Source organism: Periophthalmus magnuspinnatus, chromosome 9 (assembly GCF_009829125.3).
Source record: "Periophthalmus magnuspinnatus isolate fPerMag1 chromosome 9, fPerMag1.2.pri, whole genome shotgun sequence".
NCBI lineage: Eukaryota > Metazoa > Chordata > Actinopteri > Gobiiformes > Gobiidae > Periophthalmus > Periophthalmus magnuspinnatus.
In genome coordinates, this window is record NC_047134.1 from 17,425,739 (window position 1) to 17,449,386 (window position 23,648).

General features: G+C 38.5%; 2 protein-coding genes across 3 annotated transcripts; both read right to left on the bottom strand.

Moving 5' to 3' along the window:
* Window positions 1-33: 33 nt before the first annotated feature.
* LOC117375623 (poly [ADP-ribose] polymerase tankyrase-1) lies at window positions 34-10,098 on the bottom strand. 2 transcript variants are annotated; one of them, XM_033971918.2, is made up of 28 exons: window positions 9,594-10,098; window positions 8,806-9,030; window positions 8,536-8,631; window positions 8,414-8,450; window positions 8,141-8,216; window positions 7,555-7,575; window positions 6,160-6,254; window positions 5,919-5,985; window positions 5,642-5,828; window positions 5,406-5,527; window positions 5,206-5,297; window positions 5,053-5,131; window positions 4,818-4,989; window positions 4,563-4,642; window positions 4,312-4,457; window positions 4,060-4,225; window positions 3,628-3,847; window positions 3,441-3,550; window positions 3,166-3,354; window positions 2,754-2,997; window positions 2,339-2,421; window positions 2,146-2,266; window positions 1,899-1,996; window positions 1,725-1,799; window positions 1,532-1,637; window positions 1,259-1,445; window positions 1,010-1,166; window positions 34-935 (listed from the first exon to the last, which is right to left on the bottom strand). In XM_033971918.2, exons 1-28 carry the CDS (start codon window positions 10,033-10,035, stop codon window positions 849-851), a joined length of 3,780 nt encoding a protein of 1,259 aa, XP_033827809.1. In that variant the 5' UTR covers window positions 10,036-10,098; the 3' UTR covers window positions 34-848. The 2 variants fall into 2 exon arrangements, with proteins under 2 accessions (XP_033827809.1, XP_033827811.1); XM_033971920.2 differs by lacking the exon at window positions 7,555-7,575 and having other exon boundaries at window positions 9,594-10,082.
* Window positions 10,099-10,525: 427 nt separating this feature from the next.
* Window positions 10,526-20,439, bottom strand: piwil2 (piwi-like RNA-mediated gene silencing 2). The gene is made up of 24 exons (XM_055224468.1): window positions 20,388-20,439; window positions 19,421-19,846; window positions 19,256-19,358; window positions 19,013-19,127; window positions 18,764-18,936; window positions 18,621-18,690; window positions 18,425-18,535; window positions 18,236-18,353; window positions 18,050-18,174; window positions 17,894-17,974; window positions 17,687-17,800; window positions 17,231-17,419; window positions 17,083-17,167; window positions 16,568-16,660; window positions 16,346-16,486; window positions 16,080-16,193; window positions 15,204-15,392; window positions 14,968-15,069; window positions 14,774-14,890; window positions 14,601-14,689; window positions 14,369-14,474; window positions 12,578-12,831; window positions 11,008-11,115; window positions 10,526-10,927 (listed from the first exon to the last, which is right to left on the bottom strand). The coding sequence occupies exons 2-24, from the start codon at window positions 19,838-19,840 to the stop codon at window positions 10,771-10,773; spliced, it is 3,174 nt and encodes a 1,057-aa protein (XP_055080443.1). The 5' UTR covers window positions 19,841-19,846; window positions 20,388-20,439; the 3' UTR covers window positions 10,526-10,770.
* Window positions 20,440-23,648: the final 3,209 nt, after the last annotated feature.

A 23,648-nucleotide genomic window follows, 5' to 3' on the forward strand; every position in this document is an offset into this window, starting at 1 on the left:
TTTTTTAAAATAATGACAAAACACAAAGTTGTTATGGGACATTTATTTAAAAAATGGGGGATAGTCAAGAAGGCATGAAAGAAAATTCTGATGTAATTTACAATCAAACGTAGTGATACTGTTAAACAGCGACAGTTATACACAACCATTTACACAACCTGTACAGATATCTTTTGCTTGCAAATATGCTAATTTAATAACTTAAATAAGTTTCTATGTAAAAGTGCAAATCCTTATGATGCATTTGTGACCAAAATCGTGGCAGCAGAAAGGTTACTTCAACATTTTGATTATATCTCTAGTCGTTCTGTTGTCACTTACTCTTTCAGCATGTAACGAATACCAACACAGAGTTGAAAACTGTAGTCTTAACAGTGTAATGTTCAGTCATAATTAAGCAGTAGGCCCAAACTGTCTTTTGGATAGTGTTAGGGTGAAGGCCATGAGTGACCCATGTTTAATGGGGCAGTAGTATTTGTTCATACATAGTTAAACAAGTGAGCGATTTTCTACAGTCACAAGTCATGAGATGGTGTGAGTATCTAACTGCTAAATAATGTTTGTACAAGCACCCTCCTGCTCGCTGAAGAGGCAGCGAGGGGATACCCAAAAAACTAACCAATGTATGCCATTGGGCCAAGCATGCGTTTGCATCAACATGCAGCCTATGAAAAAAGAGAAATCTGACATGTGTTCATCACAAGCAGTATACAGTGCATTTCCTTCTGAAGCACTGGTCACCATGAAATCTATTGGATAGGACACTGATAATGTTTAAATAAAGTTTTTAGGCATTTGCAATATAAGAATGAAAGTAACAAGCTCTAGTCCATGTGTTACCAAGTCAACTATGACTTTTGCTCAGCCCCGGCTGCAGACTGGGCAGTACTTTCTGGCTTAAGGATCTGGTATGTGATGAGGTACTCTGGGTAGGCCTGAAAGAGACAAGGCAAAATTTACATACATGCCATATTAACTTAAAATCAGAGATATGTGAACAAAGCTTTACCTGCTCCCCTCTGTAGATGACATACTCTGCATATGCCAGCCCATTGACACTGGGCCGCCCAATTACAGAGTGGTGTCCAGGTGGAGCATGGGCCATCTTCATGGCACTAAACTGTAGGAAAGACTTCCCAAGGGTGACTCGACAAAACAGCATTTGCCTATGGGTGCAGATAGAGATGAAAAGGTGTGTTTTTAAGGGGGGAATTTGACTTAATCAAAAAGTACTGAGGGAAGATGAAGTCAGGCTCACCTGTGACACATGTAACAGGACCTGTCCTTGTGAGTTGGGCAGCCAGTACCTCCACCAATCCCATACACATACTGGTTACTCTTCGAGGAGTTTTCTGCAAAGTAGATCCCTGCACCAAACATCCCTCCGATGTAGGCATGCCTCTCATCAAAACCTTTGTGGATGATGGCATTGATAAAAGGAGAACCTAAAAAACACAGGTTAAGTATTAAAATAAAATACATTTTCCAGAAACAAAGCATCTCACAGAACAGCAAAATGGCGTATGGGTACCATGGAAGAGCATTCTCTCATTGTGGTGGTTGTGGTTTTCATCAGCAATTTCCTTCTGTCGATGTGCATAACGTTCTCGTAGCTTCTTGTTAACAACTTTCTGGATCTGTGGGATAAAAGTCATAATTTAAAATAATTAGTACAAGTGAGTTCGGTATACTTAAAATGGGATTTCAAATAAATGGGGAAGAACCTTGATTATGTTATATCTGCTGAACACCCCACCAGCATTGCCTCCATCTCTGTGCTCTCGGATGGTGCTCTGCATCTGAAAAGCCAAAAATAAACCGTTTCAACCCAAATGCTGTTAATCTATTTGATGAATGTTTGTTTGACAAGTGTTTCCCCTTTTGGTTCAGTTGCTCACCTCCTCTTCCACAGACTGATACTCTTTGTCGTCAGGGGAAAGGTCTATCAAGATGGTGCCTTGGTTTGCACAATGGAATGTCAGATATGGATTGGACCCTGAACAAAGAAAACACTGCAAAAGTCACCAGTGACTCATTCTCAACAGAATTGCAAGTTTTAAAATGTTGAGTCAGAAATAGGAATCCAATCAGACACCAAACCCCTGCTGGCATTTGGAGATGATTCACTACAAAATGTCTTCTTACCTGGTTGGCCTCCAAGCAACCTCTCTACGCCTTTGATGAGTTTGTGTCTGTGGCCATAAGCATTAATGCCAATCTCCTTCAGTTCCTCATGGCCCATGTCTGCCAGCACATCTAAGGTGATCTACAAAAGAAGCATTCATGGTAACATACCCTGATTATTTTAGCATCAGAATGTCCTTCTTGTATCACAGACCTGCTCTCTTTCAAAGATGTCCCGCAAATGCTCCAAACCAAGACTCTTCAGGAATTGAGTGATGTTCATGTCCAGCATGGTCACTAGGTGGAAGAGGAGTAAAAATGTGACAATTTTAATAAGTTAAAAAAACAAAACAAGAACATTTCTTAAAACAAATAGATTAAGTGCAGTATGCAACACTGATAACACTGCTTTATTTGAGTTTTTCTTGCTTTTCTTGCAAAAGAAGGCCTGTAGCCTTTATAAGATCAGTACAGTTAGCATCATGAAAAACATTCAGAATACTTCACAGAGCTGAGCATGTTATGACCAAATCCCTTGGCCATTCTATAGGCCAACCTTTGCAATCTTTAACAATTATATAATGTTGTTTAGCAAATTGTATACAAGACAGAAATGAATAAGCCCTTACTCTCTCCTTCTTTACGGTCTGAAGAGGCCCCATCTGCCACTCCAGTTGCCCCGGCACCAGCAGCCGCAGCCAACTCAGTGAGTGGCCCGGCCAGGTTGTCTATACTGCTGGCAGCTGACAGGCAGGACGGTGTGGAGGCAGGAGAGATGACTGAGGCACTGACCACTGTGGCCTGGGGCTTGAAGCAGCTGGGCAGGGCATCTGGAGGCATGGCATCCATCAAAAGGGCCCGAATGTCATCCGCCTGACGAAAAGAACAAAGAACTTAGAAGAAGAAATAGACAGCTACCCATTGTCAGCAGATTAAGGTGGTTGGGTAGAAGTAACAAACCAGTGAAGAGGTTGTACAAGGAAGTTTAGAATTTACTGTAGTACTTATTTCATAAGCACAGATGAAAGAAATGAGTCTTACTGTGGCCAAGTCTAGTGCAGTCTGGCCCTCTTGGTTCTTCATGGTTGGGTCAGCACCGTGGGCCAGCAGCAGGGCACAAAGTTGAGTACGACCTTTCTGGGCCGCCTCGTGTAAGGGCGTGAATGCCCACTTGTCTGTGGCATTCACACATGTGTTGTATTTGATCAGTAAGGCTGCAATATCCACATGCTGAGGAAAGCAAGGGACAAGACAAAAGATTTTAGTGTTACAATATTTGATAAAAATACATGAGGACCTTTCTTCAAGAAACTGACCCCATAAGAAGCAGCATTGTGAAGAGGGATAAGTCCGCCTTTGTCCTGAGCATTGACATCAGCCCCATGCTCCAGAAGATACTCTGCCACTTCCAGGTTGTTATAGCCAGCTATACACAAACAAAAAAAATACATTATTTGGCTACAGTTCAAAAGGGATATTTCAAATTATAGGGCAAGCTATTACCTGCTAAATGTAGTGGTGTGGAGTTGCGTCCTTGTGTGTCTCTGCAGTTAATATTTTCTGGAGAGCAGAGTTTTTGAACCCGTGCCAAACAGCCTTTCTTTGCAGCATCAAGGAGCGCTGCATCCCCCCTAAGAAGGTCCTGGATGTCTGTGTCCCCATCTTTGACCATGTCCAAAGGCATGTTCCCATCCCGGTTCTTCTTGGATGGGTCTGCTCCATGCTGAAAGTGTGACGATTTTAATTAGCAGAAATATTTTATGTTGACACATGAATTCAATTTCAAAGACTGATTGGCTGATAGTGACAGAAAGTTGACAAAGTATGTTGCCCTTCCCTCTCAACCAATCACCTCTACATCCACTCTTTCTCTCTCATCCTTCTGCCACTAGCATCCTCACCTTCCCCATCTCCTTATAAGTGGTGTTTTCTTACTTTGAGGAGGAGCTTGCAGATTTCATATTTGCCCTTAGCAGCAGCCTCGTGAAGTGGGGTAAACTTCCACAAATCTGCAACGTTCACAGAGGCTCCATGTCTGACCAGCAGCTCAGCCACCTCATAGTGACCGTAGGAGCATGCGTTGTGAAGAGGGACAAGACCACTGATAAAAAGAAATGCAAATGCAACTTTTTCAAACCCATCAATAACTTCAAAGAATATACTCTTTCACAAGATTAAAGCTCTTACCCCTTGTCTTTGGCATGGACATCAGCTCCATGGTGTAACAGGTATTCAACAACAGCCACACGATTGTAACCAGCAGCAAAGTGTAGAGGAGTGGAGTGACGACCCTCCAAGTCTCTGCAGTTCACATTTTGAGGTGTACACAGTTGCTACAAAGGACATTTAACAGTTTAATGCACAAACCAATGTTAAAATATCAAATAATTGTTTTGTGAATCACAGCATAACAATAAGAAAATTAACCTATGCAATACCTGCACTGTGTCCAAGTCTCCTGCTTTGGCGGCCTCTAGAAACCTGTAGTCAACATCAGAGTTTCGTGTGGGAACATTTTCTGCAAAACACAAACAAAAACATTAGCTTTTGTCTAGTTGACAGATTTTACTTTTATTTTTTACTATGGATCAGACCTGGGACTACACAGATATTTCTTCTCAACTTTAGTCAAAAGGTTGTTCTGCCTCAAACTACATAAACAATTAAGCGTTACCAATTCAAAGCGCAGTTACCATTTAGAATTTGTTGCACTGCCTCGTTGCCCATCTGTGCAGCAGTGAAGCCCTGCAAAGACACAATGGAGGGGTCGGCACCAAAGCTCAGCAGTAGTTTACACGTCTGAATGTGTCCAGCCAACGCAGCCCTGTGTAACGCCGTCTGACCAAGTGTATCTACAGCATTCACCTGAGAGAAAGAATATTTAAATTTACAAATCATACTGCATTTACTCCAACTAACTGAACCAACCTTTGCTCCATGTTTCTGAAGAACTTCAAGGATGTCATTGTGGGCTCTCTCGGCAGCCACATGCAAAGGAGTCATAAAGCTGAAAAAGTGAAGAAATGTTATAAATACGTCACTTTTATCATTTTAAAAAAAATCTAAACTTTACAAACTCACTCCTTGTTCTTTTCATTGATATTGGCACCTTTACGCAGCAGCAGTTCAGTCACTTGTTTCCTTTTTGGGTGAGGAGAGGCCACAGCACAGTGCTAAATACATTAAAATATTAGTATAATATTAGTGTTAAAATGCTAAACAAAATGCAATTTAAAAAGCTGTAAATACAATCTGGTTAACAACACAAACTTAATTCTGACCAGTGCCGTCTCATTTGTCTGTGGATGTTTGAAGCTGATAATCTCAAGAGCCAGTGTCTTTTTCACTTTCGTCATGTCTGCCTCTCGAGCAGCTTGAAGCAATGAGTGTCCTTTGAACTCATCTAAAAGAAACCAAAATTGATACAGATTATTCTATGGATTATTATTATATAATTCTTATTCATTTTTATAAATACAATGGTGTGTTTTTGTACAAGTTTTGCTCATATACTCACACGTAAGCCTTTCCTTGAGCTCTGGGGTGGGGGCCATGTCCACTGCACTTTTGCTGTGACAGTTAAGCAGAGTGGGGTCGGCTCCATGGCTCAGTAATAGTGAACAAACTTCCACTCTGTTTTTCGATGCTGCTTCATGTAGTGGAGTGAACTGCCACAGGTCCATCGCATTGACACAAGCCCCATGCTGTTTCAAAAATGATAGATGTGATGTGAGGGAAGTTGGCAAAAAGACATAACACAATACTGCTTTTTCACAACTGAATCAAACGCATACTTTGAGAAGAAGCTCTGTAACTTCATAGTGACCGTAGGAGCAAGCGTTATGAAGAGGAACCAGGCCACTGCAATGACAATTGTGTTATAAATACATTGTATTGACCAAATATACGGCTGTGTAAACATCAAGATTGATTGATATTTATAGTTCATCCAGATTACAAACAGCACTAGAAATAATAGTCAATAATTGTGATGATAAAATGTCAAAGGAAAGTGTCCAACAAAAATAATCTCACCCTTTATCCTTAGCATGCACATCAGCTCCATGTTGAAGCAACAGTTGAACAATTCGGACACGGTTGTAGCCAGCTGCCAGATGTAGTGGGGTCGACTGAAAGAAAACATATTGTGTTAATAAAGATAGTTTGGTGCTGTGTGGTGCCTTAGATGGGCATATGAGAAAGCCGCTGATTAGGAGCCAGTGACGAGCAATGAGCAATGGCAGGCTTATGCTCTGTGAGTTGCAGATGAATGTTGAATACTGTGACACAAGGCCAATGATGCAGCACGTAATGCGTCCATTAGCTGTCAATACCAGACCAAAATGGAAATAGTTAATCAGGTTATCTTAAAATTCAAAACTATTCTTAATCAAAATGTTACAGTGGGAGAGACCATGGTGTGACTAAATGTTTAAAGTTGGGTAATGAAAACATATGCTGTCCTTTGCTTTAAGCATAATCAATTACTAATGGTATTCAGATGTATTTATGTAATGTAATGTATTCAGACCCAACTTTAACACTAAGCAAATTAGTTTTGAAGCAAGCCAAAGTTTTGAAATAAACTTTTCCCAAATATTAGAGTGATTAATGTCAGCCGCAACATTATTCAAAGCAAAGTGCAAATGGTTGAGTGGTGATTTTCAGAATAGCTTGTGCCAGTGCAATGAGGCAGTTTGATTTACATGCAGCAATGTACAAAGTAAAACAATTAGTGCTCAGGTCACAGTGACAGATCCTGTTGGGAGCTTGCAGGGGCAGCACTTTCAACATTGACACAAATAAAAATTCAGGCAAAATGCATGACCATGGGGGGCATCATAGCACTACAATGACAGGTGTGATTCATTTGTTATTGCATAACAGCTGTTGCCAAATGATGTAGGTACAAAATGCACATGTATATTCAAGAGTTGCCAGACAATATGCAGAAGACAGGCCTTTAAGCATGCATTACACATTATATTTACAAAAGAAACATGTCAAAAAAACAAAAACAAAACAAAAACATGATTAGACATTGTGAGCTTGTAATTGAAAGATTTTGAAGATTTGTGGGTGAGAGTGCAGAGAGAAAGCAGGCAAGTGTTTTGAGCTCCTCTCCAAATTCCATTAATGAACCGTTGCCATGACACCAAACGAACCAGCTCCCCTCCCCACACACACACACGCATACACACACACACACACACACACACAAACTCGCTCCCATATGCACAACAAACACATACAGAGGAGCATCAGGATGGGATATGAGTGACCCGATCACCCAGGTCCATGATGTGCAATTAACAAGTGACAGCCAGCTTATTGTTCCAAAAAATAATAAAAAATAATGGATTAAATAAAGAATAAAACAAAGATCACAACAGTGCATCAATCAAGTGGCCGTTATCAAGGTTAACTTACCAGCATTTTTTGGGATGTTGACTGATCGACAAATGTTGCCAGAGTCACACGAAAAACAAAATGAAACAAAAATTACAAAATGACAGTGTCTTAGTATTTCTTGGGTTAGACATTGTCTTTTCTTTCATTTTTTTATTTTTTTTGTAGATCCAACTGTCTGATTTCAGCAGTGTCAAAGCTGAAGGTTTGAGCAACGTTTATGCAATCTGGTCATTCAGTTAAATACATTATACAAATGTGTTTATCATTGTCATATACTGTGCATTTATGCTTTGTTTAAAATGGCCACAAGCAAAGTGCATAGCGCAACAAAAATTACAATAGTATATGCTGCCTTTGAAGAATAAATTTTGTCTTCTGGAATAGAAAAAAAACACACTAAAATCATTGGAAGCAGTAAAACGTAAATGTTTGTGAGGACATTATCAGACCATTTTAAGACACTAGCAAATAAAGTGTAACTACGAGACACGTTCATAAAAAACTAGAGTAAAAGGGAGAAAGTATAGCACACTATATGAATGGATCAGTATTAAATTAAATTAAATGCAGTATTTAATAACAAGACATATCAATTTCCAATTACCTTTCGTCCATCACTGGCATGACAATTGACATTCAGTGGAGTCAGCAGTGCCATCAGCTTCTCCTCATTTCCACTTCTGTAAATACAAAAGTCATGTAACAATCAAGATTAAATTGGCATCTATGGAATGACTGAAGAAAATTACAGTGGTAGACTCTTGGGGTTACAAGCTTACAGTGAAAAGGGTTTTGAGCAACATATTAAATGAAGATGACACAAGGGAGCATAACGGACATTTAAGTGCAGTGTGTGTAACATGAGCAGATAATTCACCTTGCAGCTTCAAGAAGCTCGTCTTTCTTGTATTCACCTAAAAAAAGGAATATATTGTTTTAATTGTTGACTTGTTGAAGGATTTGTGTTTAAACATTCATTCTGCAAAAAAGAGAACTGACCAGTAAGAACTGCTTTGGCTGACGGGTCGGCAAGATCCAAGGCAGATTTTCCATCTGTGTTACGGATGTTTGGGTCAGCTCCATGTTGTAGTAAAACTGAAAGATTGTAAAAATAACACTAATGATGAATTGCAGTAGTAATGCCAATGACGAAGTAAATGGAAAGAACTGGTTTTCATACATTATATTATACACTTAATGAATTCCTAGAAATGAGCTCAGCAAATGCATACCATATACTAGGTTTATTATCAAATCTTCAGCTCTTACCAATGCACACGTCTATCTTCCCCTTAATGGCAGCCTCGTGTAGTGGTGTGTAGTTCCAGTTGTCTCTGGCATTGGGATCTGCTCCTTGACACAAAAGGAGGCTGACGACTTCTGCGTGTCCGAAAGAGCAGGCATTGTGGAGGGGGATCAAGCCACCGTCGTCCCGGGCATGAACATTGGCCCCAGTTTGCAAGAGATGCTCCACCACATCCTTACGACCAAAACCTTCAGGCAATAAATGTAGGTTCAGTGTAACAACATCTAATAACACTGTATCAGTAACATTAATGATGGTTATCAAAAAATCTCAATAATCAATAAATCAGAACTCTGAAATTACAGTGATGTACATATGTATATACATATGTATATACACCTGTATGTGATTGTCCAAGAAAAATAAGCACATGCTCTGGTAAGACTGGCTTTCTATTGAGGAGCATAAACAACATGAGCTATGTTACTCAAATTGCCTATAGTTTGAAAACGTCTTAATTCATAAAACGTGCACTTGGGTAATATTTAGGTTGAACAGTGACAACACAGATCGTTGCCTGCTCTAGTTCAGCACCAATAAAGATGACGTAAGGCAAATTACACGGAGCTACTAGCGCGTGCTCCGAGAGCCTCCTGCATATGCCACAAACTTAAATATATACAACAGACCTTTCTGAGAAAATGGAAAGATGTACAAATGCAAAATGTTGATTTGGTGGTGTGTAAGCATATTCTTGCTCTAAATGGGATGACAAACCATCTGATTAGCGACAGTTTTCTCAAATGTTTACCCGCAGCAAAATGAAGCGGTGTCGATTTTCGTCCAGCCATGTCCTTTGCGTTTACATTGACCGAGTCGACGAGTCTTTTCACTCTGGACACGTCCCCGTTACGACAGGCCTCAAACAGCTCCCTGAAGGCCCCGCCGATCCCGCTGCTGGCCTCGGCGGGGCTCGTAGCTCCCGAGCCCGGACTGGAGACGCTGCTACCTCCGCCGGAGGGAGTCGTGGTGGAGCTGGCGCTGCTCGCTAGGACCGGGGCTGGTATGTCCGGGGAGGCCACGACCAGCTCAATCCCTCCGGTGGTCTCCCTCTCATTCTCCAGGGTTCCCACAGCCGAGGTCAGCTGGGCCATCGGCGAAGAGGAGCCCGAAATGGAGACGTTTCTCGGCGGAGATTGTAAGGTATTTTGCTGTTGTTGCTGCTGCTGCGAACAGCGACGAGACACCGCCATTACCGCAGAGCTCAGGCAACAATAAGCTGTCCCTCCTTTCCGGTGAAAGTGGTCGTGCTTCCTGTCAGCTGTTTACTCTCCAGCAGCAGTGAGACATCTACAGTAGAAAATATTGTTCTTGTGTCGTTTTATGGTGGTTGGCAAATATTAGTCTTGTGTCCAGCTGAAGCTTATGTATGCAGCCCTTATTCACTTTCCAAAGTAACTACGTAAAGGGCTTAGCCTTCTCTGAACTTAAAACTTGCACATGTGCCAACCAGGCTTTAGGCTTTAAAGCTGTCTCTGTATTTATTTGTATCATTTTGGGATTGGCAATAGCCAGCAGTTACCAATTGTAATTTTCGGTAGTGTTTGAGTCTAATATAGTGGCAAGTTGACATAACAGTACTGATACATGTTACCCATTTATCTTTTTCTTAACTACTAGCTCAATATCTATTTGCATAAAAAGATCCAACGTCTAGACTCCTGATCAGTCAGTATACCAAAAAAGACAGGCTGAACATCCAGTTTATTGTTTTAAATTGTAAACATCAACAGTACCATCTTGTGAAATCAAAGCTCTAAACATTTTCACAACAGAAGAGCACATGAACAATAAAACTTAAAAATCTTTTGACAAAATGTGAACATACTGCATAATCTAACACATCACCCCTTTATGGTGATGGCCTTACACATTCAAATATCGTTTTAATATTATTTAAGGTCTTTTTGTGTCATAACTTGTGTAACTCAGAGGAAGAAGAGCTTGTCTGATAGTTGGATGGCGGGTTCAGAGTGCAGGTGCTGTCCTGACAGGAAAGCCAGTTTGTGAGCGTACTTGCAGGGAGCTGGAACGCGAATGGTACCAGGCCAATTCCAGTACAAATGGCACATCTTGAATGTGAGTCTGGAGTGCAGGAAAGACATTATAAACATTCATTAGAACACACACATTTTATATATATATATATATATATAATCTCATACCTTTGCAGATGGTCAGGTGCCAGATTTGCACTGTTGTACACAGAGATGTAATGAGTTGGAAGTCCACAACCTTGGCGTATAGTGTGTGCCATCAAAAAGAAGTCCACCCTAAAAAAATATTCAAGGCAAGACAAGGCAAGATTATTTGTACAGCACAATTCATACACAAAGTCATTCAAAGTGCTTTACAGAATAAGAAAGACATTAAAATCACACAAATCAAAGCATAAATAATCACAAATTATCATAAAATTAACATTAAAACAGAAGAGTGCAGAATAAAAACCTTTCAGTCATATGCATAGCTAAACCTTTAAAACTGAAATGCTGATTCCTCATGTTTAGTCCTGACTCTGGGCCCCAGCAGGAGGCCGGTTCCTGAAGTCCTCAAAGTGCGAGATGGTTCATGTGGCACTAACATGTCGGAGATGTACTTTGGACCTAGGCCATGGAGAGACTTGTACACAAGCAGAGCTGCTTTAAAGTCTATTCTTTGAGCTACAGGAGCCAGTGCAGACACCTGAGCACAGGACATATGTGCTTGTACTTTCTAATTCTAGTCAGGACTCAAGCAACAGCATTCTGGATGTACTGCAGCTGTCTTAATGCTGTAGAGGCCAGTGAGCAGGCCGTTACAGTAGTCTAACTCTACTAGAGACAAATGCATGGATAAGTCTCTCCAAGTCTGTTTTTGACAGTATACCTTTGATTTTTGAAATGTTTTTAGATGGTAAAAAGCTGCAGATATTATTGATTTGATGTGGCTGTTAAAGTTCAAATCTGAGTCCATTATTACCCCTCGATTTCTAGCCTGATTTGAAGGTTTTAGAGAGAGAGACTGGAGGTGACTGCTGACACTTTCTCTACATTTCAGGTCAGGGACATTTTGTCTGAGACACATTTCCCAATTTCAACAAAGTACTCCCTGTCTTCTAGATAGACTTGAACCAGTTTAGTGCCGTACCAAAGATGCCCACCCAGTCCTCTAGTCTCTATAAGAGGATCCCAAGATCCAGTGTCAACGGCAGCACTCATATCTAACTGGATTAACACTAAGACTTTGCCTGCATCCATGTTCAAGCAGATGTAATTTTATCACCTTAATAAAAGCAGTCGCAGTGCTGTGGTGGGGTCTAAACCCTGACAGGAAAACATCAAAGGAGTTGTTCATTTGGAGAAAGTAGCTATCAGCTATTGGTAAGCAACTTTTTTGAGAATTTGGCCCAAAAAACGCAGATTTGAGATTGGTCAGCAATTGTTCAATATTATGGCATCAAGACTGCTCTTCTTCAGCGAAGGCTTGACAACTGCAGTTTTCAGAGCTCTTGGGAATGTTCCAGACTGAAGTGACATGTTAACTATGCAAGCGAGTGATAGCAAACTGTTGAGCACAGTTCTGAGAAATAAAGACCAATGCTTCATGCAAACAAAAAATAGAGAACACACACACGTGTCAAATCCTCAAGCCTTGCCTTGAAATTATGATTTGTGGAGTATTTTCTCTTTTACAATGCAAGCGAGCCACTTTTTGAATTTACCACTGAAAAGTAATTTTTAAAAGAGGACTCACCACTTTCTGTTGGTGAGAGTGTGGTCCAGGATGGTCCCAGGAAATGCACTTCCAAAGGTGTTTGCAGACCAGGAGTAGAGCACAGTGTTGATGCGCTTTTGGACCACGATGAAGACCAGTTTGGGCTCGTAGTTGGGGAATGTTTCGAAGCATTTTAAGATCTGTGGGACCTCGTACTGCTCCACCATCTTGAGCTGGCCTTCAGATACCCCATCACGATAAACCACTATTTTCTCTGGCAAGTTGTGGTTCACCTGATCAATACATACAATAATTCTATGTAGAGTGACTGCACAGCCCAATCTAATCTAGATTGTTGCTAGTTTAGAGGACTGCAACCGTTTTCCCTCTGAGCTACATTAACTAAAACAAAAGAGCCATATTTTGGTGTCCACAAATCATATTTTAGCATTTGAAACAGAACAAATTATGTTCTTTTCACACATATGAGTTATTTCCATGTTTTATGTAGTGTTATTAAATGAAAGCCTAAAAAAAACATTGCTTTTGAAAAACAAAGTTAGGATTTGTTATTTTTATAACTATGCACATAAGTAGCACATAAGTATTGTGTCTTTGACATGTAAACATTCATGTTCACTGAGTCAGCCTTTTCATGAATCCAAGTAGAGGACAAGACTGACTAATGAACATTCAAATGACTATCAAACAGGAAAAATAAACCCAAACAAAGCACTTTCTGTGCAACCTCATTTAAGTATGTTTGAAAATCCGTTTGCAAACTACCATATTTTCCGGACTATAAGTGTCATCTTTTTGCATAGTTTGGCCAGGCGTGCGACTTATACTCAGATGTGACCAATATGTGAAATTATTAAAATATATAATTTCACATCTTCGTTATTGTCTCACTGACAACTGTGCAAGGGCACTCTAGGCTTGTGTACCAGTATGGTAGCCACAAGAAGCGGCGCTTCATCTTCTTCTGGAGCAGCCAGAGTTGTTCAGAGGTGACAACGAGGATGAAGAATTCAATGGATTTGCTGATTTGGAATGAGATTGAGAGAAAACGTATCTAATTTTTTTTTGGTTTAGTAATCTGATTAACTGTTAATATCTTATGTTAACATGCAAGAGACTTCTTGCAGTTCGTAGTCTATGCTTCAAGTAGTTGAATAAATATGTGTTATTGATTGTACATGTTACAGTTCCCTTGTTTAACCAATGGACGGCACTGGTGTGTTTGTAATACCTATAAGACAGAGCGCTATTTAAGAAACAATTGAAAAGTAAAATATAAAGTTTTCGGTTCACTGGTTTGTTGATTAGCAGGCCAAAGTGGTATGTATATTTTCCATGTGTTGATATGCAATTTAGTGTGTAATGTAATATGAGCCAGAGCTTATATTATATTTTACGTGTTTGCGAGTTCTACGTTGTGAACTGTGAAGTAGTAAGACCACAGTAAACATCAGTGAAAAGAATTCGTGTTTCTCGTGTTTGTGGACAAGCTGGCATATGTTACGTTAGCATAGTTATCCGATTAACTGTTAATATCCTACGTTAACATACCAGACACCTATTCAGTTCGTTGTCTATATGTTACGTTAGCATGTTGTACTGCTATTCAGCCTGTTGTTGTCTATTTTATTGTCATTATTATAACTTGTCTTTGAAGATAAAATGTCTGTTCTTGGTCTCGGATTTTGTAAAATAAATTTCCCAAAAAAATGCGACTTATATGTTTTTTCTTAATTATTACCCATTCTTTCACTGGTTTGTGGCAATAACAGCAAAATTCAGCAACATTAACTGTGTAAGTACATTTACCTCATAGTACTTCTGTAGAGCAGCCAACAAGCAAACCCTGAAGCCACAGATGAGCTCCTCTGTGGGAGTCTGGAAAGTTACTCTCGAGTACCATCGTGTCAGTGAGCTTAGGAAGAAAAGAATTTACTCACCATCTAAGTTAAAGATGCATGTTATTAAATGTATTATTAATACATTAATTAAATGTAAACTGAACCTGGTATCAGTGTCTTTTAATTTCATCAGTTTTTACCTGTTCACACTTGCAACAAACCCCATAACAGATTGACGGGCCTTGGTGGTGTCATGGTGAACATCAACGCCTACCACCATTAAGTTTTTCTAAAAAAATTAAAAATAATAATAATGAGGAAACATTTTCAAAGCATAACATTAAAATGAAAAACCAAGATCAGAAGCAGTTACCAGAGGGACACTGACTGTCCACAGCTCGCCACCAAGTTTACAGTTTATCTGCAGGATTATTTTTTGGGCAATGCTCTTCAGTTTCTGAGGTTGGGAAATGGTCTTAATATTGATTACCTAAAATCAAATACATCATTATTAAATTTGAATTATGTTATATCAAAATACTGTGATTAGATAACTATACAACAGACCTGAGATGGGATTGGGCTTTTAATGCAGCAAAGTTTCTTGACAGCACTGTAAAGGTCATCCCTGTTGCCAACCATAATGCAAACAACCAGCTGGATATTGGGCTGCAAAAAAACAAAAAAACTGACATTTGGTTTGTTGCAAATAAAGAATGGTTTAGGAAATGTGTTAATGCAATCTACATCTTTATTGTTTAAAAAGAAGCAACAAAAATGATCTTTACAATAGCAGACTTTACCTCGCTGGTGAGTTGTGAATGGATGCTCTTTATATAGCTTTCTGTGCGGTCATCCCGGAGCTCTACACAAATGGGGCGCTCCACTCTAAAACCCATGGGTCCTGCCACCTTTTTGAAAATTGTCACCAGCTCCTCTGCCAGCTCAGCACAGCGGCGAGGGTAGAAGATGGCCCAAGTGTTCAAAGGGATCTGAAATAACCTTATATTTAGCCATAATGGCTCAATCAAATCGTGGAATGTTTGTAACACTGACATTTGCTTATCATGGTAAGGCACATGAAGTCATGTTGAGGTTCATGGTATCAAAAAGTGTAGGGCAGCAACTGACGATTATTTTAGAAGTCGACTAGCCAGCAATTATTTTTTCAATGATTCAAACGATTATTTCTATTCTACACTGACAATTTTAGAATAGAGTTTTAACCAACTAAAGGTTAAAATGTGGTGACTGAAGACTTCTAATAAAGTGTATTATTGATGAAAATCTAATTATTTATGTTTTGACATTTTGATTTAATGTTGCTGTCTTTATTACAAAAATAAACATAATACATGTAGATATGACTATGATCATTTTTTATAGTCGACTAATTATTATTCGTGTTTATGTTATATTCTAATATTAGTGTGCGCTTGGTAAATGCACTGTTTGGCCAATGTCTGTTGCGTAAAGCTTGCTCTGTGCTGTGACTGTGTCCAACAGAACGCTGGTTCTGGGTGAATTTGGTAATTTGTGTTCTAGCTACTCTATCTAGTAACTACTTTCATTGCACTGTAAGGCAGTTACTAAGATAATTTCTTTTGGTGAGAAGTAACAGGTAACTCTAATAAATTACTGTTTAGAGGGACTAGCTCAACACTGGCTTCAATACTTACTGCACTTATGGAGGGACCTCGGACAATCTCTTGAGACCAGGACACATCAGATCCTGTGGTGAAAGATGAACTTTGCAAACAGATGGTCTCAAAGGGCAGAGATCTTCCTTTAGTCTACAAGAAAAATGTATATAATATTACATAATATGGTGCACTAGATTTTGTTTTTATATTGAGTATGACAATGCGAGTGTGTCTATGTAAATTAAAATAGATGTAACATTTCATTTTTCCTGCATGTATTTAATGGGAAAACACAGCCTTACTATGACAATCTCAGAGCTGACTTCAAGGCCCCACTTATTAAGCTCCTTCTGACAGTCCAGGTGACTGTTGATTTTCTTCAGAAGCTGTTTTATTGAGTGGGTGTGCTGTTCTGTGTTCACATTGATGTACTTCGTCAAGTCCTGCAATTCCATATTTACACTGAAAAATGCTGATCTTAATGTGAGACACGTAACATGCCATTTTTAGGTTACTACATGTACCTTCATTGATTTGAAGTCCTTTTTCATTTTTTCAGGAATACCAGTCATAAAGGAAAGCTCTGGCACCAGAAGGATCTCCCCAGTGATGACTTGCTATAAACACATAATACAGTACAGTCAATATATGACCACCTACCTGAGTGCAAACTCATTTATTCATAACTCATTAATTTATTCATTAACTCATTAACTTATTTGCCACAAATAAGTGTCATTAAATTTTATTCACTGAGGTCACATTAGCCGAGTGATTACTGTACATGTATAGAAAAAGTTTTGTCATTTCCCATATGGCATAAATTTTCATATGCAAAAATTACTGTATTAAAACAACTCAGCTTCGGTCACAAGGGGGCAATGTGGTGCTACATTTCAAGTTTTGTCAGTTTTGAGAGTACTGTAACTTAAGACAAGAATTTTCTAGTGTATACTGCGTGTTCCGAATAATATTAACAACACTTTTTAACAATTTACATTAACTTTATTTATAACACACTTGTTGAAAATACAACTACCTTTCCTCCCGGCCTTGAGCGTTCCTTTGGTCGGTGCATGAGCAGAGGCTGGTCCATCTCCTTAATGGTAATGCCATAGTTCTTGCTATTATGAAAGATTCAGTTAAAAAGCTGAAAAGTCATTACACACACAGCAATTAAGACACACCTGTAGTACTCAACAAAGGTGGTTTTGATGCCGTTCATCAGAGTGAATGTGTCTTTGGGTGACTTGTTCCACTCGATGGCATCAATGCGGTATGTGCGGTTGTTATAGCGTGTGATCACAATGCTTCCCAAGAGCTCTTTTGTGCACTCATCCTGGAAGTTCTCCTTGCTTTGCTGATACAACACGTTCCTGCAAAGACAGCTTTTAGTTTTAGGAAGTTTGTAATGCTGTTTTAGTGGTAAATGAAACAAACATTTGTTAAGTCTTTTTGCTGTAGAATATTAATAAACAAGTATTATCTATCTATCTATCTATCTATATATATATATATATATATATTTATTTATTTTTTTATACATTTGCATTTTTCATAGATATTTAATGATTAATATGATCTAGAGTGAATAATAATGTCTATGTAGAGGTGCAATGTGCATAATGTGTGTATTAACTTACATTACATCCAGCACAGAATCATTCCTTAACACTTTAGAAATGACTTCTACACTGAGAAGAAGGCCTCCATCTAAGCGTTTTATACTTGTGGCAAAACCTGGCCATATTTGAAGTCTACAAAAAGTACAAATAACCATCTGTACAGTTCCAGAAATTCACTTAGAATACTATCATTTCTTCTTTTAAATACATATATTAAAAGGTTACCTGTGTTTCCCAAGAATCACAGCACTTTCAGGATCAAAGTGATTACGTCCAACCATCTTCAAACCAATGATTTTCATAATTCTGAAAAAAGCATTGTCTACTCTTAAAAAAAATATTGTGTACAGAACAAGTACAGTACAGTTATAGTTTCATTACCTTCTTAACACCACATTGTAGAAAGGAATGCACAAATCAGAGCTTGGTGGTAAGATCTTTGTTATCTGAATTTTGATTTGCACTTCCTCATTATCAGTCCGCCTTAGACTTTTGAGGAGGACCACCTACTCAAGATTTTATTATTATTATTAAATATTGTGAGGTCATTGTTATTTTGATGCTTACGTCATTCAGTTTGACCGGAAGGTACAAGATGGACCCGTCAAATGCCACCACTTCTCCTGTGGTAGAGCGGTGATCTTTTATCATACCAAAACGCATGGCCATGGATTCAACATTGGGGCTAAATGTATCAAAATGTATCAGTACTTTTGCACGTCCAAAAGAAAAGAATCAATTAAGAGCTATACTTACACAAATGTAACATGGTACTGATACACTGCCTCATTCTTGCATCTTATAACAATGTGGTTTGAGCCGATGGTAACTGATGCTCCTTTGGTTCCAGTTTTAGGAAGAGGCTTGCTGACATCCAAGGAATGGAAAGAGATACATTAGATGTATCTCATCTATCTCATTAAATGTCAGTTCCTCAAGGTAAAATACTCACCTAATAGCTTCCATTTTGAGCTCTGATTTCACTGGTTCCTGAATAGTTGGGCTCTTAGGGACTTTCTTTTCTAAACAAATAGATCAATTTAAGCAAAAAAACATGTAACTGAATAAAATTTACCTAAGCGATAACGTTTTCACCTAGGAGAGGTAAAGGCATTTGTGGAGGTGTTTCTGGTAAAACTGCAGGTAAAGCAGGTGTCACTTGCTCCACACGGCTAGAAGCAGGAAAACAAAACAAATGTGCTCGTCCAGCCCCTAACTGTGGCATTGCTGCTCTGCCAAGCCCCATCATCCGCTGGTGCCCAAGCAAACTGCGATATTTTCATGAAAGACATTAACTGGGTTTCCAGATGAAATGAATACCAACCCCTTTTTGATTGGACCAACCTGCTGCCACGCCCCAGGGCCTCTTCTGGTTTGCCCAGGCTCTCTGCCCCACTAAAGAGTGGAGAGGAGAGCAATGGCTGTGCAGGTTTACCCTGTTCTCCAGCAAAACCCCTTCCTGAAGGTTTGAACACAATAAATTAATGTGTAAATAAATGTCTTAAAATATCACAGTTTAATAAGATAATAAATGTGGTATTTTAAACTGCAGTCCTGCCAAATAGTAGATTACACAGTTATACAGACCCACTAGAATAGATCTTCCCCTTGATGACATTGAGGGCTCAATCCCCATTCCCCTAAACATTGAGACAAGAGTGGATCCCTGTCCTTGGACTGGTATGTCCTCCTGTTGTACAGACATTTTCAGAAATTAACAGTGCAATAATTCAAGTATATAGTTTTACATACAGTTTTTGTTGTCTGTTCATGCTTCTTTGGATCTTCTACAAGAGTTGGTTCTTCTACAAGAGTTGGTTCAGGTTTATGTTGCAGAGTGGGTAAAACTGCACCTCGTGCAAATCCTAACTGTGGTTCGCCAGCTACAAAGGGCAGTCCTCTGGCCCAGCCCAGTACTCCTCCATCAGGCTGAACCAGCAGCCCTCTAGCACTTCCCATCACAGGTTCTGTAAATCTCGTCATGCCCAGCCCTTCCAGTGACAAACTGGAAGCAGGAACAGTTTTGGCCTGTTCTGCAACACTTCCTTCAGTAAAAGGTAGCAGTCCTCTACCACGTCCTACAGCAGGCTCCATAGACTGCAGCCCTTGTCCACGTCCCAACCAAGGGGTGCCGGTAATCCCACTAATACCTGGAGGCTTTTTTGGATCCATCTTAATCTAAAAGAAGATGCACAGCAGGAAAATACACACTGAAAATTAATATTCCAATGATCACAAAATAAGATAATAAATAAATAAGACAGAATTTTAAGAATTAGTACACACAAAAGACATACTAAATATCAGCCTGCCTAAACAGTTATGTTTGAATTCTGAATAACTTTAACAGTAATTCTGAATAACTTTATCTGAATAACAATTTTCATTACAAATTGTCAAAGCTAATCAATTGTTGTAATGCGTCTTAATCTTCACTGCACATTTACACATATACAAGTGTATGCAAAAGTGTCCACATACATGTGCTCTCAATAACAAAAATGACATTAGAGCGCGAATTTTAGCCAATGTTGTAGCATTAGCCCTCGCTAGCTGCTTAGCTTACATTAGCAAAAGCGAGTTCATTATGTAAAACACGTGCTCACAAAACAATACACTCATAAGATTCACGGAATAACATACATTTTATAAACAGTTACATATTTCTGCGTAATAGTTGTAATTTACACTTTTAAATGACCGTTTTGTAAATCAGTACCTCAAAAAAAACTGTAGAAGGCGCATCTCACGGTCACTTTCAGCCTGAAGTTGACTTTTCCGTCGTGTGGTTGAGTAAGAGCAGCCCACAGGACACACCACAGCTCCCAGGACACACCACAGCCCACAGGACACACCACAGCCCACAGGACACACCACAGCCCACAGGACACACCACAGCCCACAGGACACATCGGTCTAATTGGACGATGCAGTGGTTTTCCAAAAGTTTATTGATTTACAACTCTGTCAGTCTTTTAAGGATTAGTTTGAGTATGTTTGGACTAAAGAGAGGCTTTTGTCTCCCTCTAGTGGTCAAGTGTAAAAACAAGCATTTAAACTTTATTTTGAACCATAGACTTACATTCACAGTCTATGTTTTGAACACTGCCAGTGCCGCCCTTACAGATTTGTGACATGGTGGAATAAATACAGTATTTTGGACAACAATGTGTCTCCTATTTTTGATGTAGGTCTGTATCTTTTTCACTCTCAGGTGTGGTGGGCGCGTTTTACACACTTTGACTTTTCATCTGTCGATAATTTTGGACACATTCATCCAAACGCCATGAAATTTGTTGAGGTGGGGGCTTTTTGGATGATGTTTATACTTTGTGCTAAACAGTCTGTGGCAGCGTACAGATGAGCAGTATCAAGTTTTAACGTTACGTGATATTGTGTCGAAATTACATGACAGTTTCTTTTCCCCCCAGTTTTTATTTTTTTAATTTTTATTTATTTTTTTTATTTAGTTTATTTAGTTTATTTTGAGTTTTTCCTTGCTGAGAAGGAGGGTCTAAGGACATGGGATGTTCTGGGATACTTAATTTGCTTGTCCGTTATTGATCAATGTCTGTTTCATTGTTGATTTTCTAACTTTTTGTTCGTTAGATCAATTATGTTCAGCCCAAAGAGGCAACTGCTGTTATAATTTTTTAGCACAAATAAATTGAATTGAAATTGAATGTTAGAATATGATTAAAAAAACGAAAATCATGAAAATTCCTAGTAAGAAATGATCATGAAATAAGGTGATATGTAAAACTAGGAACTGTGGCATCAGGGTCTGCTTTTACGCGCTTGTATGGTGAGATAAAGTCTGACTTTTCCCATCCGTAGTAGTAGTAGTATTATATATATATATATATATATATATATATATATATATATATATATATATATATATATATATATATATATATATATATATATATATATATATATATATATATATATATATATATATATATATATATATATATATATATAATTACATTAATATTATATATCTAGAGCAGAAGTGAATGAAATGAATGAGCTCAAAGAGAGCTGAATTAACAAAAAACTTTCATGACTCTTCAAATACTGTGCACATTTTGTGCTCTTAAACAGCACTAAATGATCTGCTTTGCATTTATTATGCTGGAAAAATATTGAAATTTGTGTTTTTGTCAACAAAAATTTGGTATTTTTATGATAAGAATTTACATTTGAAGGGTTAAAATCATACAAATTATCAAAATATTTGAGACTAAAATTTTGAGCAAATTGAGCCTAAAGAAAGAAAAATATAATGATGAACAAAAAAGTTTACAGGATATCCAAATGCTGTGCACATTTTATGTGCTTAAGGGTACAAAGATGATTTTTTTTTTTTAAGTGATGCCAGAGGGTTAATGATATTACCATTGTTGACTTAGTAGCTCAAGGCCTATTGCGCTGAAATACACAAAGACATTTAAAAGATGGTTAGAAATGTAAACGGGTGTCAATTTAAAAATCAGAATCCTGAATATACAAAACATCATTAAAATCAATAATGCCCAATAAATATTCATTCGGCCAAACAAGAGGTGCTGAATTTGTGCCCAATAACCAAACAAACAACCAAACCAGACAGATCAAGACAAACTAAGACTGCACAACAGTGCACTGCAGCAGTGAACTTTCACTACAGGAAAACATTTAAACATTTTAAATAGATGTCCATTAAAACTAATATCAATACTGGCTTGACTATATCTTCTCTATATCTTCTTCCTCTGGTGAAATGCCTGCTCTCATTTGCTTTTTAACAACAGTGCATTAACAGATTTAAAATTACAGTACAGGCAACTGCTAGAACCTATGGCAAAACCAAAACCCGCAGCCTGCACCAAGGGAAAATCATTAATGTTGGTGGAAAAAGACTCTTTTACATCATATTATGAAAGCTGCAGGCAGTGGAAACGCTGGGCCACTATAACAGACAAAGCTCCCTGAGGTGTTTTTTCCTCTCAACAAGTAAACATTGCTGATTGCTGATTATAACCCATGAATATAAAACATCTGCCTGAGTAAAAATAAAATATATTTCCGCTGGTGGGGTTGCACAGCATCCACATTTAGACCACATTTTAATGTTATATTAGTTATAATAAGTTATCAATAATGTTTATGTCCATGTTTACATTCCCTTTTTTACATGTCACATGATACAGTGTGAATACCTTAAAGTTTGGCCAGAGGAAAAGGACTATCTTTAAAACACAGAGGCTGTAAATGAAGATAAAACCCAGCTTTTAGAAATACATTTTTAGCACAGTTTAATATTTCTGTGTGTCCCTCACTGTTCTGCCTCTAGAAACTATTCAAATATAGGTCAATACTTTTACCGTATTTTCCAGACTATAAGTCACACTTTTTTTCATAGTTTGGCCGGGGGTGCGATTTATACTCAAATGTGATTTATATGAGAAATATATGTTTTTTTTCTTCATCCTTATGCATTTCTTGGCTGCTGCAATTCATACTCCGGTGCAAGTTATACTCCAGAAAATACTGTACATACAGTATTGCAGCAAATACTTGATTATAGGCAAACATGGTTCTTTTCTCAAATAGTAATTTATTGGAGCTGAAGCAAGAGGGAGCGCCAAGTCCTCATCTTTGCACCTCTGGGAGCATTTCTGTGGTTATTAAGGCTAATTCTTTTAGGCTAATTGCCAATGTGGCTGACTGGTGACCTAAAAACAGCTGTGTCTTCACCTTCAGCATTTCAAACTGCACTCTGCTCTTTCTCTGGTGCCTTTGCCACCACAGGCAATGGCCAACAGTCATGAATACAATAGGCTTCCTTTATATTCCTGCCTAAAGTGAGCTTAGGCAGACCTATATATTGTAGCTCACTCATTGTATTGAGTGAGCTACAATACAATGTAAATGCAAAAGTCACAGAAGAAATTGCACCCTCTTCAAAAGCCAGAAAACACAAATATTGTTC

Excerpts from the sequence above, each read along its gene's own strand:
- LOC117375623 (XM_033971918.2), bottom strand. The coding sequence starts at position 10,035 with ATGGCGGTGTCTCGTCGCTGTTCGCAGCAGCAGCAACAACAGCAAAAT. Across the intron at positions 8,632-8,805 it reads GAAGATAGACGTGTGCATTG|TTTTACTACAACATGGAGCT; the intron begins GTAAGAGCTGAA and ends ACAATCTTTCAG. Across the intron at positions 4,226-4,311 it reads GTCCATGCCAAAGACAAGGG|TGGTCTTGTCCCTCTTCACA; the intron begins GTAAGAGCTTTA and ends TCTTTTTATCAG.
- piwil2 (XM_055224468.1), bottom strand. The coding sequence starts at position 19,840 with ATGGATCCAAAAAAGCCTCCAGGTATTAGTGGGATTACCGGCACCCCT. Across the intron at positions 16,487-16,567 it reads AGGACTTCAAATCAATGAAG|GACTTGACGAAGTACATCAA; the intron begins GTACATGTAGTA and ends ATGGAATTGCAG. Across the intron at positions 12,832-14,368 it reads CTCTACAGAAGTACTATGAG|GTGAACCACAACTTGCCAGA; the intron begins GTAAATGTACTT and ends TGTATTGATCAG.